General features: G+C 38.8%; 2 protein-coding genes across 2 annotated transcripts; one reads left to right on the top strand and one right to left on the bottom strand.

Moving 5' to 3' along the window:
- Window positions 1-813: 813 nt before the first annotated feature.
- olfml3b (olfactomedin-like 3b) lies at window positions 814-6345 on the bottom strand. Its single transcript, XM_044023077.1, has 3 exons — window positions 6095-6345; window positions 4613-4898; window positions 814-3360 (listed from the first exon to the last, which is right to left on the bottom strand). Exons 1-3 carry the CDS (start codon window positions 6191-6193, stop codon window positions 2576-2578), a joined length of 1170 nt encoding a protein of 389 aa, XP_043879012.1. The 5' UTR covers window positions 6194-6345; the 3' UTR covers window positions 814-2575.
- avil (advillin) lies at window positions 4857-20148 on the top strand. The gene is made up of 21 exons (XM_044023075.1): window positions 4857-4917; window positions 8184-8353; window positions 8535-8658; window positions 8759-8833; window positions 10511-10707; window positions 10790-10898; window positions 10982-11092; window positions 12230-12435; window positions 12531-12609; window positions 13510-13608; window positions 13697-13850; window positions 13973-14073; window positions 14507-14644; window positions 14730-14888; window positions 14980-15159; window positions 16611-16759; window positions 16879-17023; window positions 18285-18473; window positions 18557-18625; window positions 19103-19213; window positions 19784-20148. Exons 3-21 carry the CDS (start codon window positions 8599-8601, stop codon window positions 19895-19897), a joined length of 2445 nt encoding a protein of 814 aa, XP_043879010.1. The 5' UTR covers window positions 4857-4917; window positions 8184-8353; window positions 8535-8598; the 3' UTR covers window positions 19898-20148.
- Window positions 20149-21336: the final 1188 nt, after the last annotated feature.

Below are 21336 nucleotides of genomic sequence, written 5' to 3'. Positions count from 1 at the left end.
TGACAAGCAGGTTGCTCAGAAAATACAATCTTGTTTCTATGCTCAGGGAAACACTAGGCAGCTCCGACAGAGTGATCAACACAACTGCAGACAACCCACATCTAAAGATCACCTATGAGAGACATAACATTTGTGTTTGTAAAATTCACATTAAAAGGCAGGTTATGAGTTAATATTAAGCAATAAGGTTGAGGGGATATAATACAACCTTGCAAACAAAATACTGTGGTCACAAGCAAAACAGTGCAGTCACTACCGTAACAGTGCGGTCACTACCGTAACACTGAATGTTTTGTAAAATAAAATAAGAATTGAGTCATTAAATAACATTTTATGATAACTATTGGTTAAATATACATTCAATGTAATAACTAATGAACTCTGAGATCTCTATGATTAGTGTAATTAATTTTACAAAAAAGATTGCATTTAAATTTTGATGAGTCTTTTGAAAATAAACTTTGAAATTTGATAAAAAAATTATTTTAATTGATTTAGTTGTAAAACCCTTCATAATAAATTACTAAAATTATTCTTTAGAGGGTGTATGGACACACAATATTAACAGATTAATATAATGGTTTTTATTGCAGTGTGTTGCTATGTTACGGTAGTGACAAATTTCAGGAGTTGAAAAACATTTCAAGAACAGGCAGACATTAATATATGAAATTTGACTGCGCCTTTACTAGATATGTACCATAGAAATATGGTACAATATATGTATGGACAAGGTTTTTGGAAAAAAACAACTTTTGAAAATGTGTTTCCAACTCTGGACTTTGCACGAATTTGGTAGAATGGCCCATATAATAGTATTATATAAGATATTCTGTATAAATTGAGTTGTTTAGCAAGAGTGAAAACTTGATTTCGACTTGATGTTGTTACTTAGGTTCTGCGCACATGACCAGTGAGGGAAAATATGCTCATCTGAACTGATTTACATGGAATTATAAATCAGAGCACAAATACAGCTCGACTTCCCAGATTACAGTTGACTCATTGTGCTTTTACTGCAAAATGACAGGCATAGTATATATAAGTATATGACGGACAGATTTTGTGAGGTTATGGTAAATAGCTAGATGTATAAAATATACTGTGAAGCTTTTGGTATATGAATGAGAAAGAACAAAAACACTTAAAAAACAGACAGTAGCACAAGAGATCATGTACAGTAAACCCTTTCAAGTTGACCCACCGGTAGACAAAACTGATGGTTAAGATGGATTGGCAGTGCAGTGTACTTAGAAATGTAACCCTCATGCAACCTTTTTTTTTTTGATAATTTTGTCTGTGATAATGGCATGACATTTGCATTGATTTGTATGTGATGGTTTCCAATGTTTACTTCTGTTCCTGTAATATGTCAATAATACCCTGTGTAAAATAAACAGTTACTGGCCATTTATAATTTAGCACCACCATCTGCTGGATTACCAGGGAAATTATGGAAATTGATGGGCCAAATTGATGATGAACAGTTGAGGCCATGATCTCAGGATAGAAGCATAAAAACATGGAAAGTATTCTTCATGCTGCAATGACGAGGGATAAAATGAGTTTATAATGGGTTTCAATGTCGACACTTTTCGTACCTAAGGTGAAGGGTGTTATCCTCTAAAGGTTGCATGAGGGTTAAGATCATGGCAAACATGAGACAATGATAGAAAAATCCCACAATCAACAAAAATCCTCACTGGCCTGTTTTACTGTTTTCTGTAACTACATTCATTATTTTGTCTCTGCTCCTGTGTTCCACCGAAAGTCTGCCCTTTAAATTCGAACCATTACAGTGTGTGAAATTAAACAGATACATCTGAACAATTATTAATTGTTTGTTAACTTTCATATGTTATTTATGCAGAGCTGGTTCAAGGCATAATAAACTAAGTGAGCCCCCTGTAGTTTGTGTATAAGGTTAAAAAAAGAGAGGCACTGGTTTGGTGTCAATATCTCAACTATAATTAATGCAATTCAAAGTGTTACATTAGTAGCAGTAATAGCCAAGCACCGGCTACTCTGAGGTGGTAGGAGGGGCCCCCCCAAATCCAATTTAGCTTAGGGCCCCATAAAGACTTGGGTTGGCCCTGAATTTAGGTGAGGGCCTTGCCTTTACAGAGACGGCCATCTTGTGCACCATGTTTCTAGACAAACCAGCCAGACAGTGTCTTGTGTTGCCAGACAGCTTACTATGCAAATTAAGTGTGACCTTCTTTTTTGGTCCACAAAGGCCACTGTAGTTCACCGTAGACATGCTTGCTCACTAACACTAACTAAGAATCGGAGTTAATTTAAAGTTAGGTAATTGTTATGAAGTGATCGTGTGGCATCGTTATTAAAGATGTAGATCTGTTTATTGTTTTAAATAATATAAGATGGAAACTAATGGCTGCATGAAAAGTAAGAGATAAGCGTCTGAATTTCTACACCACATGTTATAAAGTGGCCAGTTAAATGAAGTATACATAACTTGTAAGAAGCTAAAACTTGCCAAACCTCTGGCATGGTCGTGTACGCATTTATAGATTTGTTATGGAGAGTTTTTTGAGGATTGTTTGTACACATGAGCTCATATTTCTAGTTTCTTCTTCATGACGAGCTTGTACAGGATCTGGTATCCATCATCCCAGGCATACAGCAGCTGCTCCTGTGGGTTGTACTTCAGACTGGAGTGAGCCCCATAACGTTTTGGGAAGTAAATCTGTGGTGCGTCCTCATTGGTCACCATGTCATTAACATCAAACACACACTGCAAACGAGAGCGACCAGGTTGCTGGGTGTTGTACACGACATAGAGAGTGCCGCAGATGACAAAGGCGGCCTCCGCGTTCTCTTGCGGGCAGTTAGTGTCCCACATCTGCTCGATGCCCACCAAGTTGGTGTCCATTTTTGCCACAGAGATGTGCCTCTCGTTCTGGCGTGTGGCGTAAATGGCCCACAGGCCTTCTTCATCCACAGCCAGGTCCAGCACTGTCTCAGGAGTCAGGTCGTACACTGGGACGTGGTCCTGGACAGGAAACACAGCCCTGTCTGTCACAGAGTTGCTCCTCAAGTCATATTTAACCACCATGATCTCATCATCCTGAGTTACATAGTAGGCGTGATTTTTGTAGATGACATGTCCTGTTCCTCTCCACGCCGATGGTAGCTTCAGGGCTTTGGACTGAAACATCCCCGGAGAGCGGGTGAAGTCCTGCACAGAGGAAAACTCGTGGATTGTGTCCCCATCTGTCCCGTTGAAGATGTAGATCTTCCCAGAACCTGAGTTGCTGTCTTTGCTCCACGCGCCCTTTGGCCCTCCGACTCGTTTCAAGATCTTCATGGCTTTTATGCTCGAGATCATGTCACTGCAGTCTGAGTATGAGAGAGTGAGAGGGTGACGTCTCCATGACATTTTAATAACATTATCTTTTGTTGTCATTTGAAAACTGCTTTAAGGAAGGCTCCTTTTACTGATGTTACTTTGTTGTTGCACAAGATCAATTCTACTCCAGTGTTAGAGGTGTTAGCTTAGCTTCCAAAGTCCTGTTGTTGTTACCATAATATCTCGATTAAGATAAAGTCTTAATGCTAAACTAAGAATTTTTTGTGCAACATGTTTACACTTGTGTGTTGTGTGTACATATATGTACTGTAATAATACATGCACTACAGTGCACACTCATACAATGTAGGTTATTTGTTGGCTTGTTCCTCTGTTACTGGTGTATGTTATTGAAAACAAACACAACAGATTTGTTTCTTTAAAGCTAACATAAGCCAGTCAGCTGTTGGTGTCAGTTTATTGTTCAAAGACATATTTGAATCTCGAGTGCTTGAAGGGCAAATCCAAGTCAGGTTTGAATTATTTCAACAATATGATTCTTATTCTAATGACTGAATGACTGTCCTACATAAATATAACTTCTCCCTTCTGTATTTGTGTTATTTATAGATTTTTTTGGGCTCAAAGAAGCCACCAATACACACGCAGCATTAGTAAATACATCTGCTGAACATTCTCAGTGTGTGTTTTCAATTTGGTTGATATTTGGGGATTGTGTAAAGACCTGGTATTCATGTTGTTCCTCCGAATTTCGTCGAATTGATCAGTGACTTGAAAAAAACTCCATGCGTTTTCTTTTTCCTGTAATTAGTTGGACATGTTTTCCTGTTGTCCTTATTATCATTTAATCATTTTCCTCATTTGCACACAACATGATTTTGACACATACACTCTGCTGTTCTTCGACTAAAATTGGTGGTGGTAGTCAGAGTAGTAGTAGTAGTAGGAGGAGTAGTAGAAGTAGTAGGAGTAGGAGTAGTGGTAGTAGTACTACTAGTAGGAGTAGTGGTAGTATTACTACTAGTAGGAGTAATAGTAGTAGTAGTAGTCTAAATATGAACAGTCAACAACAATCAGCTTTAAATAACTAGTCTGTCAACTCAATGTTCTGCAATTAATGTACAGTATGAGTGACAAGTTGATTTATTTCCTCTATTTCAAATCATTATATTTGCAGTAGTTTGTGTTTGTGAGTTCATGCTCACAGAATAAGTATTTTTTACTCTGATGTTAATCTGGTGTCAGTGTCAGTGTAGTTTCATATCTTATCTCATATCTCACCTGACAGTTTGGAATATTTTGCCTTCTGCTTCTCCGTCACCAGATTCACCTGCTGCTCTATCAGCTTGTCGTCTACATCCACACACGGCTGGTTCCCATTCTGAGTCTCCAGGTAGTCCAGCTCCCGCTCCACCCGGTCCACCCTGGTGCCCACGCCGTCCAGACTCACTCTCAGCACCTCTTTCTCTTTGTCCAGGTTCTCCAGCTGAGAAACCATTTGTTGCTTCAGCTCCCGCAGCTCTGTGGCATAACGGGCTGTCTGTTCGTGCCATAGAGAGATCCGGTCCTGTTGTTTTTTAACAAAGGTGATTAGTTATGTCTGAATCTATACACAAGCAGAGTGTGGCAAGTCTACGTCATGGATTTTTGTTTCGCAGGAACAGTGAGTGTATTTTTAGAAAGCAGCTGAAAATAGGAGGCCATAATTTTATGCTCCTCTCAGGAAATAGATTGGTACATAAGCGACATAATGAGTAGGAAACTCATCCATCAAATAACCAGGTTGAGGCTACACGTGGCAAGTATCCTCCCAGTGACAACATGTTTCAGCTGGACATCCTCACTGTGATCTGTGCACATGCTGCTCTTTTACAGACTGGATAGGTCTGGAGCGAGGCGGGAACAGAAATTAGAGTTTCGCTGCATTTGACACCACTTTACTGACGCAATATGAAAAACAGTATAGATTACTTTTATATGAGTATATGAATAAATGCATGTGTTAAAATAACACTTTAAGTCATTTGGTTCATAGTGATTCTGCTGTGATGAAACAGGTAGATGATTCATGGTTATTACACAGAAACTGTGACTGACCACAGATGTCTCCAGCATTACCTTGAAGGTAGGAAGGAGGATGAATTTCAGCTAAGTTTTCAAGTTTCATTCCCAAACATTTTCAGGTGAAGGTATTACACTGATGTAGCCTTATTACTATACTTCCATATTAGTTCTATGTTATTTCTGAGCTGTGATCATATAACTTAATGTCTTGCTCCCTTTGATGACTTGTAACTTGTAATTTAGCATTAGTCTGTTTCCTGAATGAATGAGATGTTTCTCCACACACAGGAAGATCCCTGGAAGATGATTCATTCGCCATGTGTTGAAGGGGAAATTGTGTAATTCATTAAACAGAGAAAAATTAAATGAAAATGTGCGATGCCAAGATAATACAAGTCTCATAATCAAACCAGGTCTATTGTCAAAGATAACACCAGATTTTTCTTTTTCTAAATAATGTAATCATGTAAACTCCTTGTTAAATCACATGCAATATCCATGCATACAGTTTTATCTCAGTGTCTCAAAGCAAAAAATAAGCTTATGATTCATATACATTTTGGAACACTGCACAGCACCAGCTTTTTCCCCAGGTTTTGCCCACATCTGCATTCCATTGCCTTTGCCCTGTCCCTCAAAGTTTCCTCTCAGAGGGACTCTGGAGCGCAGGGCTCGGCAGGGAGGTGAAGGGAGTCTTACCTCAATAGCAAGCAGCCTCCGCTCCAAATAGTCAATCAGTGCTTGGTGCTGAGCGGTGGCAAAGCAGGCCAAAGTTACCAAGACAACAAGTCCTCTCATTTTTTTGTCAGCTCAGTCTCTCTACCTCCTGTAAAACCTTGACTGGAGTTGAGTGGCGGCGTGTTAAGGAGCCAGCAGAGTCCCAGAGGTGGGCTGGAATGTTTTACTAAGCAGTCTGGGAGGAGCCAAAAGCATCTGGTAGAGATGGAAACACATGCAGGGTAATGGAGACAACACAGTCCATCCTTTATTTCAGTTCCTACCTGCTAGAAAAATTGGAAAACTAAATCTAACGATTATAATTTATTACTCCCTCTATGAGAGGATTTGCACTGTTAAAGCAGCAAAGACAGTAAAAAAAAGTACAATTAATAAATAGCAAGCATTATTAACAACAGAAAACACAATACTGATGAATAACACATCATAAACAGTGTGTAACCATAATTTATGAGCATAGTGTGAAGCATAAACATTTGCACATACAGTGTAAGATATTACACTGATGTGAGTACTGCAGTTATAGGTCCAGTAACATTATAAATATCACTTTACAATAAAAAAAAAGTATAGAATCAAATAAAATATCTTTATTGTCATTGTCATTAGTGCAGGAGATAAAATATTGTAAAATACCTAAAGTATGAAACTATTGTTAAATATAACACAAAATAGACTGAATGAAAAATGTAGAAATAAAACACAAGAGATAGGCATGTACTATAGATATTCAGTATATTATTGCAATACTGCACAATCCCTCAGGTATCACAACTGTATGTGTGAATCATTATATATATTAAAGGCTGTGGGGTAAAAACTGTCCTTTAGTCTGTTTGTCTGTGTTTTCAAAGATCTGTATCATCAGCAGGTCAAACAAAAATAGTGTGGGCTTTTCTGAGGCCGTGGGAACTGTGGAGTTCTTCCAGAGAGAGGAGAGGGCAGCCAACAATTTTAAAGGACAACTTTGACAGCCTTCCTCTGTACCACTTGTGCAGCTGGAAAACCACACTCAGTGACAGTAGGTCAGGATGCTCTCTATTGAGCAGCAATATGCAAATGAAGAAGAATGGCTCCACCCACATTAACCATACACCAGCAAATAAGAAAGAAGAAATAGCAGAGGGAGTGGGAGAAATGAGAGTGTTGTTATACAAGGGTCACCATAGTTCCCTGATCAAGTTGGGAAGGTGAGTCATGAACAAAAGAGTCCTGTTTGTTGCACTCTGCTGTCTCACCATTAGAGGTCACTAATTATTACACACTGGACTTTTAAGTGGATTTACAAGAGATGCAGTGGGTGTGGTTCACTGTGAGCAAAGCTGGTTGTCCAGTCTTACAGCAGCAGGGAGGAACCACCTGAGACGCGGCTCCTTCAAACGCTGATGGATCAGTCTGTTGCTTATTGCTTACACATAAACGAAATGCAGGTTCAAATTTCATAGCTGACAATATTATGTTATGATGGTAACATTAAAATCTAACTATATTAGTACAATGACTTAAAGATTGCATTTTATTTATATTATTATTGTTTATTATTCCACTACCAAAAGATTAATAGAGTAAAGATTAATTTAAAAGTAAATGTAAATGAATTCTCTTATATTTAATTATTAACAGAAAATATTCTTCTTGTACAAGCTTACACTTGCGTTATTATTCGCTATCTGCAGCTGTGCATGTATCCATAGATAATGTGGAATGATACTTTTAAATGAAGATTAAATTATCTCATTTCTTTTTCACTTTTATATTGCTGATATTCTGGGATATATGGTGAATTGTATATGATAAGTGAAAATGAGGTTCATGAGTTTGATTGAGCATAATGTACGAAATGGATCTGTGAAATGAGTCTCCCTTTCGGTTGCATATTCACACAGATTGTCATCCTTTTGTCTTCATAATGTGTAAGTTAAAATTAGATTCATATGATGCCATGTAGTTGTTCAGGGCTGAAATGACTAAACATGATGGTGGTGGTCAGTGTTACTGTGTGTGTGTGTGTGCTCATTTGAATATGAGTCAATCCCTTTTTTTTTTTCAGCACATTTGTTTACAGGATTGTGAGTGTCCTCAGTGATTGGGCCAAACATGGTGAAAGGTCCTGGAACATGCAAACACAGGCAAATGTGGGGCCCAGAGGGGACGAGGACTGAGGGCCTTTTGTTATCGCACAGCAAATCTGAGAGGAAGCTTGTCAAACAAGAATATCAGGTGAGTACTACAGCTGATAAAATAAAAAATCCTGAGCTTTGATCACGGTGACTATTTGTGGGTTTCTCGATTATCAAAAAAATATAACTATAGCTAGAATATTTGATTTACAGCCTGAATAATAGATGTGGCTTATCATAAGGAGAATGATTTTAATGTCCACTTCTCCTTGTATAATCAGTTCCTCTCTCAGATAAAAAGAACGTACAACAACAACATTGCACCAAACTGTCGACTGGAGCAAAATGGAGTACACATTCAAAGCAGTAACTCACAGCGCTGGGATTATAATCTGGAGAATTGAGGTAATTTGATTTTGTTTTTTCTCAGGAAACAGCTTCCACCTGTTTAGGAGGAAAAATGACTCAAACAGTTACTGAATATCTGTTTTTCTTTGTGCAACAGAAAATGGAGCTGGTACAAGTCCCAGAGAAATCGTATGGCAGCTTTTATGACGGTGACTGCTACCTGCTTCTGTCTGTAAGTGTGGTGTCATGTTTGTGTACACTGACATATAATACTGCCATTAAGTTATATGAAATAATTTAATCACCCTTTTAACACGTGTTACTACATTTTCAAAAGTTAAACTTAATGTTTTCAATTTGTTTAAATGTTTTGAGGTAAAATAAATGTTATGGAAGATGTGGGGTGTGAATAGGATGGAAAAAGGGAGGTGATATCATGATAATACTATTTTATTTCTCATGTCATTTCCATGTAATAGCATGGTAATGTGAAAAATGATAGTGTAACATGATAGCCTAAATGCTTGGTCATTTAAAATGATGATTACCATGTTATAAAGCTGAAATTCATCCTGCATTACTATATGTTCACACACAATTTTAAATTTCAATTTAAAACTGTTTATTATATATTATATTTCATTCAGGCTCCTGTTATCTGGAAACACCTGCAATAGGTTTAGTTTCACTATTACATCGTCATCACCAAGCTATTACCTGAATATCGTATTTAAAATGAGTTGGTATTTCACTAAAAAGGTGTCACTGTTATCATTTTATTACTGAACTGTCATGTAAAGTGTTATCTAAAATTGCAATGATACTAATGAGGATGTGAGATGTAATATGCTGCTTTGTTGTAAAGTAATCCACAGATGCCTGATAAACCGACTGAGGAAACAAAGGCATTGTTCTTGTTCAAATACCTTTTATATTTTTAAACAAATGAGTCGATGTTTATTTGGGCAGCCCATAGCCAAGCAGACCTTGGCTTATAACCAAATGCTTGTCAGTTTGAGTCCACGCCAGGTCAAGGTCTGTGGTACCCCTGAGCAAGGTTACCCAATCTCCATTGCTCATTGTTAACACTCTAAATTGACCCCAGCCAGTGTAGTCCTTGTCCAAGCCTGGACAAATGGAACAGTTGCGTCAAATATGCAGATCATCTGCTGTGGTGACCTCTAGAAAGGGAGGGGCTGAAAGAGGGAAGAGTGTTATGGTAAATGTTTTGTATTTATACAGTTCTAGTCTTGATTCATGCTACACATGATTTTGCCCACATCTTTCATACCCATCCACATGGGCATGTAGACTAGTTACAATCTATTTACTTTAAGTAACAATTTAACTTGAAATTGCCACTTAAAGTAATCTGGAAGTGTATGGTTGATATAGCAAGACACACTTATTTGCTGTTTCAACTTGCTATAAGTTAAACAACTCAACTTCCTATGTTGAAACATATACATCATCAATTTGAGTATTTGTAGATAACGGCGTGGAGTGGCTCAGTGGTTAAGACCCTACCTTGTGTACCAAAGACATCATGGTCGCAAGTTCGATTCCACCCCTGGCTAATTGTACTTGATTCCATTGTAAGTCGCTTTGGATAAAAGCGTCTGCTAAATGACATGTAATGTAATGTAGACTTTAGGTACATGGTAGAGTGTACTGTATGGTAGGGTTAGGTAGTGTATGGTGTATGGGGTATACATGGTCTATGGGATATATACTGTATGGTCTATGGGGTAAACATGGTGTATTGGGTACTACTATATGGTGTGTGGGATAATAGTTATATATGTGTATAGGGTACATATGGTGTATGGGTTATGGGGTATAGGGTATATGGTGTTTCGAATGATGATGCACTTCTATTTATACTCTTCCTCCACTCTTGTTTCTCCAGACACATAAGGTGAGCAACTCTCTGAGTTATGACATTCACTTCTGGATCGGCTCAAAATCATCACAGGATGAACAGGGTGCAGCTGCTGTTTACACCATACAGCTCGATGAATTTCTGGGCTCCACTCCTGTGCAGCACCGTGAGGTTCAGAACCATGAGTCTGACACCTTCAGAGGATACTTCAAACAAGGAATAATGTGAGTGAAAGTTTTGTCACAGAAGGCCATCAGTGAAAGACGGTAAACGTAGTCCTGAAAAGAACACTATTTCTCTGTTCAGCTATAAAAAAGGTGGAGTTGCAACTGGTATGAGGCACACTGAGACCAACACCTATGATGTCAAGAGGCTGCTTCATGTCAAAGGGAAGAAAAGGGTGATTGCCACGGAGGTGAGCCAGGATTTTCAGAGGTTATATAACGTTTACAGGACATCCTGAGGAAAAGAAGCAGTTATTGTTTTGATTTGTTTCAGGTGGAAATGAGCTGGAAGAGCTTCAACTGTGGAGATGTCTTCTTGTTGGACATCGGGAAGACCATTATTCAGTGGAATGGACCAAAGTGTAACAAACAGGAAAAGCTCAAAGTAAGATCTGTGTGAATGAACACTTTACATTAGACTATAGTAACAATACGGTAATATTATAGTCGTTGAAGTTCCCAGCTTGATAATAATGGTAAGAATGTGCTAATAAGGAGGTTGCATTACAGCAATAACATGTAATTTCCAAAGTAATATCCAGATAATAGTTTGGTATTGAGAATTACTGTAGGCTATTATCAGTGTAATACATTCACATTAAATTTTATAATCAGAATTGGTAAACAGTAGTTTTACTGTTTTCTGTAGGTGTATATGATACACACAAGTAGCACTTGACGTCTGCTGAGCCAGAACAGAAAATGTAAAATAATTCGTAAAGATTTATGAAAAGGGTGTGTAGATCAGATGAAACTAACTTCCTTCTTCCCACACCAAAAAAAGATCCTCTGAATGGTTCACTGTCCACACACACACTTCCATACACACACACAATCCGTACCAATGCAGTGAGGCGTGAAACCTTTGAGATAATTACTACTATAAAAAGTCTTATTAGATATTAGTATATAATATAGATCATAGCATTTAGCTTATATTATTTTGTACATACTTTACATTTCAATTACTTTTTCACAGCAGCCATTCTGACACGTCACAGGAGGAAAAGCACAGGTGTAAATAATTATGTGAATGATGGATGAGTTCCATTCAGCTTCCTCATATCAAGGGCTTGCTGGTTTCACTGTCACACAGGAACTGAACTGATCCATTGTTCATGTTATCAGTAGCACGTGTGCTTTTGCTGCTGAAACATGTGGTAAAAAAAACAAAAAGGAAAAGGCCCAGAGTCACATTCAGATTTTGGCAGAACATTCTACTAAACTGGGGGACATGACGTATTAATATTTGGAAATGCAGTCATTCATTCATTCACCTGCTTGCACTTTATCCTCACCATGAGGGTCGTAGGGCTGCTGGTGCCATTCCCAGCTGATAAAGCGCTAGAGGGGCGGGGACAAACTGATGGTCAGTGACCGTGAACCAGCAACCTTCTTGCTGTGAGGCAACAATATGAGCCACATGCTCCACTGTGTGGACCTTCCAATAACTAATCATATGATGAGATGAAGTTGAAGCTTGTGACTTCTGGATTTTGTAGTCACATATTCTACTTCTCAGGGAATGTTGTTGGCTAAAGACATCCGAGACAGAGAGAGAGGAGGTCGGGCAGAGATCAGAGTGATGGAGGGGGACGCAGAGAGTGACTCTCCTCAGATTATGAACATCCTGAATAACACTCTTGGACAAAGAACATCTGGGCTCACAGATGGAGTTCCTGATGAAATCGCTGACCAGGAACAGAAAGCCAAACTCACTCTTTACCAGTAAGTTGCTCATGGCCCAAGTGTGATGAATTGGGAGGGAGTAAAGTCATTCAGTCAAAGTTGTTTGACTTTGTTTATTTGTGCCATTGCTACAGTGTTTCAGATGCTGATGGCCAGATGAAGGTCACAGAAGTTGCTACTCGACCACTGGTTCAGGATCTTCTCAACCATGATGTGAGCTCATGCAATGTTGACTTTAGGCATGGGAGACATTTACATTTCCTGTCATGACATAATATTATTATGGTCATGTTACCAAAAATTTGACAAAATGACAAAAATGACGTTACCAAAAATGGGTGTATTTACAAGACACTGTTATGGATTTATTTTTAAAAAGATGTTACACAAATTGCTAATGTTACAATGTTACAAAAACTCGTTATTAACGCTTCAAATTTTTTTATAAAATGTTGTCACACTGTAAAATGTGCACTGTTAAAGTCTGAGTCAATTTAACACCAAATCAGATTAGGAGTAAATCCACCACGGAATAGTGTTAAATTAAACTCTTTTACGATTAAATTATCACTAAAAGAGTCAAGTAAAGAGTTAAATTCCTGTTTGGTCCTAATAAGAACTGGTGTTAAATTGATTATTTTCAAAGTTACTTTATGCTGCAAAATTGACTGTGCATGTTATGTTAGAATAGTTTATTGACTACAAAGGATAAAAAAAACAAGACAGTAAGTAAATAAATAAACAACACATAAAAGTACCAAACACATCAAGATATAAGGAAGTAGAGCACTGTCATTACAAGAAATACATTACTGAAATGTGTTACAAAGTGTTACAAAAAGATGTGTGTTTCAAAAATACATCACTGACATAGTATCCCGATAAAGGAAATTCATCACAATCAACCTATAGTGACCGATTTTTATTTTGAGTATTATGTGGTGCTGCTGCAAAGAACCTGATATGTGTATGTAGTCTGATATTTCAGTATTCCTGTATGGCTAAATTTGGGAAACTGCTGTTGGGCCAAAAGGAGGCAAAAATAAAACATTTTGTTTACCAATGGGCAAAACAAGTGCTCTCTTTATGTATTCAATATAATTATGGTTTTAGGACTGCTACCTCCTGGACCAAGGAGGGACAAAGATCTTTGTATGGAAGGGGAAGAAAGCAAACAAAGCTGAACGACAGGCTGCTATGGAAAGAGCTTTGGTAAGTGACATTATAACATAATTCTGTGTGTGACTAATAAAACCTTTCACGTTTATATGTATATGTTGCCTTTGACTGGCTGTTATAGGAGTTCATCAAAATGAAAACATACCCCACCACTACCAATGTGGAGACGGTGAATGATGGTGCTGAGTCGGCTCTTTTCAAGCAGTTGTTCCAGAGTTGGACAGTAAAAGACCAGACTCAAGGTCTGGGCAAAGTTCACACAAGAGGGAAAGTGGGTATGTGTCTTTGTTAGTTTCAGTATACGTGAAGAAGAACTAGCTTTTTGTTTTTCTTTAAAGCAATCTTCAATGGTTGTTGATTCCTGACTCACTGTTTTGTGACCATGTTTGCTTCACAGCTCACATCACACAGGAGAAATTTGATGCGTCTCTGATGCATGTGATGCCAGAAATTGCTGCACAGGAGCGAATGGTGGACAATGGCACGGGTCAAGTCGAGGTACCTGTTATCTGTGGCGTATATAACATAAGACAGGAATGCTCATCCTCTCTGAGATATGTCTACAATGTATAGATATACAATAATAAAGTCTTTACCCCCCCCACTCGCTGCACCAAATTCCATAGAGAAAATCCACCTTTTTACACTATAGCACATAGGAGTTGTTGATCCACTGCTGTCTCCTTCAGGAAGTTCAAATGTGCTATTTTGTTACCTTGGTATTTGAAATCCTTCGTTCAGATTTACTTAAGCTAATGAAACTTACCGAACAACGCAGCAGTAGATCAGCAGCTCCTGTGTCCACACAAGCTAAAACCCCTGATTTTCTCTATGGACACTGGTGTGGGAGCAGTTTACAAACTTCGTGAATATATTCTAAGATGTCAGGATTTTACTGTTTCTTTCAGAGTTTCTTTACTTTTTTGTTCAGGTGTGGAGAATTGAGAATCTGGAGCTCGTCCCCGTGGAGCCTGAGTGGCATGGATACTTCTATGGAGGAGACTGCTACCTGATCCTCTACACTTACTTAGTTAACAACAAGCAGTGTTACCTGCTTTACATATGGCAGGTGAGGATGCTTCAACACACACTGTCTAATGGATAATAATAATTCAAGACCATACAATAAAATATTTTCTTTACAATTGCTGTAGGGGCGTCATGCAACAACAGATGAAGTGGCAGCTTCAGCATTTCATGCTGTGGATTTGGATCAGAAATACGGTGGTGAGCCAGTCCAAGTGAGAATAACCATGGGCAAAGAACCAAGACACTTTATGGCTATTTTCAAGGGTAAAATGGTTATCTTCGAGGTACGACTCTTGACAACATGAATCAGAATATTTTTGTGTTTGTTCTGGATTTTCTTTACAGTATAGACTTTGTTATGTTTTTCCTCATAAGGGAGGTACCTCTAGAAAAGGATCCTCTGACCCAGAGCCTCCGATAAGACTATTCCAGGTCCATGGCTCTGACCCATCCAACACAAAAGCCATTGAAGTTCCTGCACTAGCTGCCTCTCTGAACTCCAATGATGTGTTTGTACTAAAAAGCCAAGCAGAAATGTATCTGTGGTGTGGAAAGGTAATGAACATGCTGTTAAAATAAAAGAGAAATAGGCTGATAATTATTTAATAGTATCTATTTTGTAATGTCTAATTTTATAAAATGTACAGTTACATGGTTACAGTGTTGTCCTTGCTTTTGTCCACAGCTGTTTTCTAATTCTCTGTAATAGGCCTTTGAATGCTGAATTTAGTGCTCTTCAGGGAAAGAATTTCCTCTTTAAATTATCCTTGTGCACAAAGCATGGCCAATGAAGAACTGGTTTCTTTGTTTTGGTGTTGGAGAACTGAGTCTTACCTCAGCTACATCCTTGGGACGAATTGGAACACAAACTGATATTCAGGCCAAACTTCAGTGTTGGACCTGACCAGTGATTTTGTGACTGAATTGGAGCAAATTTGTGCAGCCAGGTTCCAAAATCTGGAGGAAAGCTCAGAAACATAACCACTGTTAAAACAGCACAAGGCTCCAGTAAAAATAGTAGATTGTTGAGTCTCATGTGCAGGATGTTAAAGTCATCAGATGACCATGGACACATGCGTTGTTTCATGACCTGAGGCAATCTTGTCATTTTTTGTACTCTCAGGCGATATTGACAGATGTGTTTTGTGTTTGTATTTGACTCTTGTTTTGACCCTTTTCTTTTTTAGATGATTTGCAGCATAGGCAGTTGTTACTGGTGCTGTAGAGTTTAGATCAGGCCCAAAAAAAAACAGAATGACCAGAACCAGTGCACAATCTGTCCAAGCCCCACCCGACCCGTTTAACTGTAATTATGAGCCCAAGCTCGATTTTAAACCCATCATTTACCAAGGTGGAGCCAAACCAAATTGTCCCTATGAATATTAGAGACAGGACAATTGTACGTGTGGGCAATGTTGTAAGAGGAGACAAGAGCGAGAGTGAAAGAACGGATTTTACGAGCATCAGTGAATGCATCACAGAGCATGTGTCAAGTAGGAGTGACCCTTTTTCTCCATGCCTACTTGTTTTCTCTTTTGTAGACGTCATGCCACCAAACAAGAGAGGCAAATAACAAAACAAAAACAAATTGTGAATCAGCCAACATGATCTCGAGCCTGGCCTGACACAGCTCGAGGACAGTGTTGTAAATTTCCTTAAGTCTTGGTTCAGGCAGAGATTCTAAACTCTATCATGCTGCACAGCAATCATTCAATGAAGGGACCTGTTAACAGAGATTTGTAGTAGAACAGCCAATAGAAGCACCCTTTCTCTCTGTGAACTGCCAAGTGAATGGTCAAAGTCTCCTGTGGTAGAACAAACTTTACAAAGCCTGTAGAGAAGGTGCCGATGTGTCATCCTCTCACACAGTACTTGATTTACATTATGTTAGAAAGTTATGAGTACTATCATTTGTTTTGTTGTCCAGTCTTTGAGGTAAATATCAATCACATTAGTTCATAATGCCAGTCTCTTAACTCTTGGTTTATTTGGTTTCCTGTCACAAGGGATCAAGTGGAGATGAGAGAGCCATGGCGAAGGAGGTGATTTCTGTCATTGGTCAGAACATCTCAGTGGAGACTGTGGCAGAGGGTCAGGAGTCCATTGAATTCTGGGAATTGCTTGGAGGCAAAACTCCATACGCCAGTGACAAGAGGTAAGGAAACCACCAATACCAGTGTGGAAACAACAGAACAGGCTCCATGTGTGTAACATCAGGCACAGTTAAGAGGAAACACATTTGTTTTCCCCTATTTCTGGTGTTATTCTCTGCAGGCTACAGCAGATGGTTTTCGACCACCAGCCACGCCTGTTTGAATGCTCCAATAAGACAGGTCGTTTCATCGTGACTGAGGTGACTCAGTTCACGCAGGATGACCTCAGTGACGATGACGTCATGTTACTGGACACATGGGACCAGGTATGAAGTGACACTGTTCCTGAAAGTTACCCACAAAGTATTTTTTAAAGCGGAACTTAACAAGTCGCTTTTTGCCTTTTTTCTCTATATATTTTTAAGACATCAGTGTAAACATCCATCCATTGCCTACTGCTTTATCCTCACTGTTAAAAACTCTCCCCTCTCCAGGCCAAGAGCATTTGTTTGCTGTGGATCCATGTCGGCATCTGTTTTGCATGCTTCTGTGTTTTGCAATTCTCGCCTTTCAGAAAAAGCCTCTTGATCAGACACATTTGTCGTCTGTCCTCTGACAACGTTTTTCTCTGCTACTTTATGGTGGCTCTGCTATGGTGAATGTCTAAAATATCGCTGTCACTGCCTTGATCTTGTAGTCAGTACCTGGATAGGGTGTGTGTGTGTGTGTGTAGGACCGTGAACCAATTTGTGCTTTTTGCGAGAGCCAAGATTTGTGAAACCTCCTGATTCTGAGGTCTCCGGGTTAGTGACTGTGATCTTGCAAGGCTGGTTTTTCTGGTAGGGGAGGTAGGGGTAGTGGAGACAGTGACTCTGAAGCTGTTCTGCTGCCCAAAAGAAAAAGTATTTTAAAGGTCCAGTGTGTAGGGAATTGTGACTTCTAATGGTGACAATCAGAGGACTTTCAATCACTCTTAACTTTTCCCCTCAGCACGTCAGGGAACTATGGTGAACTTCACATTTCAGAGAGGAAGTAGTTGTTAACAAATGTCAGGTGATTAGGTTCCATAAATACAGACTTAGTTCTGCCTAGTTAGTTATACATTTATGTGGACAGAGCCATTCTTCTTCATCTACGGGAAAAACTTCTGCTTCAAAATATGAAACGCACATTCTGCCTGCTTTGTCCTTTCAGGCTGCTGCACAAACATGGTGGCACAAAATGGCGGTCTACGTGAAAGCATGATCATTTTTTTCTTATTCTAAGGCTACGAAAAACAAAACAATTTTTTTAATCACGTACACAAACATGCTAATGAGTAGTATATTCAATTTCCTTACATACTGGACAAACTTGGCTTGTGACTGAAGGGCTGGGGTGTCCCTGAGCAAAGTACCAAATCCACTATCACTAATCATTGTTAATTGGACACTCTAAATTGACATGTACTCCTTGTGCACATCCCAAGCCTGGATAAACAGGAGGGTTGTGTCAGGAAAGGCATCCAGTCTAAAAAAATCTCTGCCGCTGTGACGACCCCCTAGAAAACAGTGAATATCCCTTTTCTTAATGTTGTCATCTGTTCAGGTGTTTCTCTGGATTGGTAAAGAGGCAAAGGACGAGGAACGCAAAGAAGCAGTGGTGACGAGTCAGGAGTACCTGCACACCCACCCGGGAAACAGAGACCCAGACACACCCATCGTCTTAGTCAAGCAAGGGTTCGAGCCGCCCACCTTCACTGGCTGGTTCATGGCCTGGGATCCGTTCAAATGGAGCGTGAGTGTTTAGGTTGTTTTTTTTTATACTGTATCTATAAAAGAGCACTGGCAACTAGATTTTAAATATTTCTTTGTTCTTAGGGAGGGAAGAACTATGAAGAGCTGAAGAAGGAGTTTGGAGATGCTGTGATACCTGTCCCTGTCACAGTGGTATCTAAAAATATCGAACGAACTTCTCTGGTTTATTATTCACTCAGTTTGCTGTATCATTTACACGACAGATGCCAAATATTACCTTAATTTTTTTTACTTTGTGATTTCTAGGGCTGCAATGATTAATACAATATATATAATAACTATTTTGACAATCGATTATTCAGTTCGAGTGTTATTTTATAATTAAAACAAACTTTTTGAATGTGAAATTTGAAACAAAGAAATCATTCAAATGTAATCATTTCATCATTTTCTGACATTTATTAGGCCAAACAACTGATCAATTAATTGAGAAAGTAGTCAGCAGATATCAACTTTGCTCCACAACCTTGAATTGGATTGGAACAATTAAAAACAAATGAAAATGGTTTTTTAACATGTTACCATTCCATGTCAGAGGAATAGAAGATATAATAGATTCATGAAAATGTAAAGATTAACTGTGTTTGCTCCTCTACTGGGATTTTCTAGGAGCAGGAGAGTGTTGAAATTGAGAAAAACTTTGAGTCATTTCCACCTGAGGATCTGGTCAACAAGCTCCCAACAGAGCTGCCTGAAGGTGTGGACCCAACCCAGAAAGAGGTCAGTGGTTAAAGGTTCAATGTGTAAGATTTCAGCTTCAGTATTTCTACAAGACCAGTCACATTGTGACACTGACACTCATATTTAGAATGGAGGCCACTCCTACTTGACACATGTGCTGACCATAACAACAGTAAACCTCCAACTGCTGGGAGGGAACAGGCAATCAGGGGGAAGTTGGCTGTTTAACATACAAGGTTTTAACGTCAGTCTACACGTCATAAATAAGTTTGTACAAATCTACATCAACGGAGAAAAAGATATCCATTATAAGACACTTTAGGTCAACGTCAGCGTTCACTCCATGTGGTCATGGAGTTTTCAAATGATGATTCCAAAAGTGTCTCCCTGACAGTTGTCTAATCTAAGGGGAGGTGTACTTTTTTTTAGTACCAATGTACCTGAGAGAAGAAATCTGATCTATCTATCTATCTGATTTATTTCAACATTCAAAGTTTACAGGTACAGGGCGTAATGAGATTGATGTCAGATGTACAGTATCTGCTCCACCACCTCAACACAAGGAAAACACAATCTTCACTGTATTTTGTGCATTTCTCTGTGTTTCAGAGACACCTCTCAGACGAGGACTTCAGCAGTGTATTTGGGATCACAAAAGATGACTTTGCGCAGCTGCCGCGCTGGAAACAGCTGAACGTGAAGAAAGAAAAAGGCATGTTTTGACGCACACGCACAGTGTATGTGTCTATAAGTCGACATCATCTCTCGTTTGATGTCCTCTCTTTCTCTCTCCTTATGTCATGTCTTTGTTAACATGTTGGACACAGTTTCTCTCTCACTGTACAAACCTATCTTTGTGAGGATGTGAGGACCTTGACCTTGTGGGGTCATTGTGTGTGAGCTCCACCACTGGGTTTAGTTTCGGGTTAGGCACTTAGTTGTGATGGGTAAGGGGCTAGGGAATGCATTATGTCTATGATGTGTGTATACAACTGTTATACATCTGCTCCTGGTCTCTCTCTCTCTTCTCTCCTCCCTCTCTTTTTCTCCCCTCCCTCTCATGTGGCCAAAATGTGACAGCACATCTATCATCTGGGTCTGACAAAGATTTTCTTCCTGTTAAAAGATAAAAGATTTATTTTTTTCTCTCCACTCTCCATGCCAAGCACTTACTTATTATGTGAACTGTGCTGTGTTTCTCCTTTGAATTGAATTGTTAGTAGGATATGTGTCCATGGAACTGACCAGTCTCTGTGATTGGCTGCATTGGGGGACACTTGGACATCTGAGCAGGGGTGAACAGTAAAAGTAAATAAACCTGATATTTATGTGACAATCTTCTCCACTGTGATAGACTGCACTTAGACACTGAAATGCTCCTGTCAACATTTTTCAGTTTTCACATATTTGGTCATAAGCAACGTTGGGCATATATAATAAGTTACATATTACAATTAACTTCTTTAAGAAGCATTAACTTTACTTATTCGTTGTATTACTATATTACTTTTGCGAAAACAATCAATATGTATGCAACACGTTTCTCTTTTGTAACTTAATCCATTTTATTATATACAGAAGAGGATTAGGGGGGAATATTTTGGGAAAATATAGCACATATTGATTGTGTTAACATAAGTAATGTAGTATTACAATGAGTAATTTACTTGATAGTAAGTAATGAGTAAGGTTAATGTCAGTCAGAGTGGTAAATACAAAATAAGTAAATACAAAATCAGTTTCTCATAACTTTTTTTTATATAATTCCTACATATATACACACACCATCTTCTCCTGCCATGGATCATTTTTTTACTTACTTACTTTATTAAAAGACTCTTTTGTAATTTTAAGTATCAGTCTTATTGTTTGCATTCATGACAGTTACTACTCAACACTGGTCATTATTACTGGACAAAGTCTAACTTTGACCTACTGGTCATCATGACTCAAGTCAGGATCGACTTCTCTAAAGAAAACCCTGTCATTAGTCTGCCACCTTGTGGTCACAACTTGGTAAAAACTAATATTGAAGAGTACTCTGGGAATCATCCATCCACACATAGAGACAAACAAATTCACTCTCACACCTATGATCAATTTAGAGTGATCAATTTACCTAATCCCCACAGTACATGTTTTTGGACTGTGGGAGGAAGCCT

This window comes from Solea senegalensis, linkage group LG4 (genome assembly GCF_019176455.1).
Source record: "Solea senegalensis isolate Sse05_10M linkage group LG4, IFAPA_SoseM_1, whole genome shotgun sequence".
NCBI lineage: Eukaryota > Metazoa > Chordata > Actinopteri > Pleuronectiformes > Soleidae > Solea > Solea senegalensis.
This window is presented reverse-complemented; position numbering and strand designations above follow the sequence as displayed.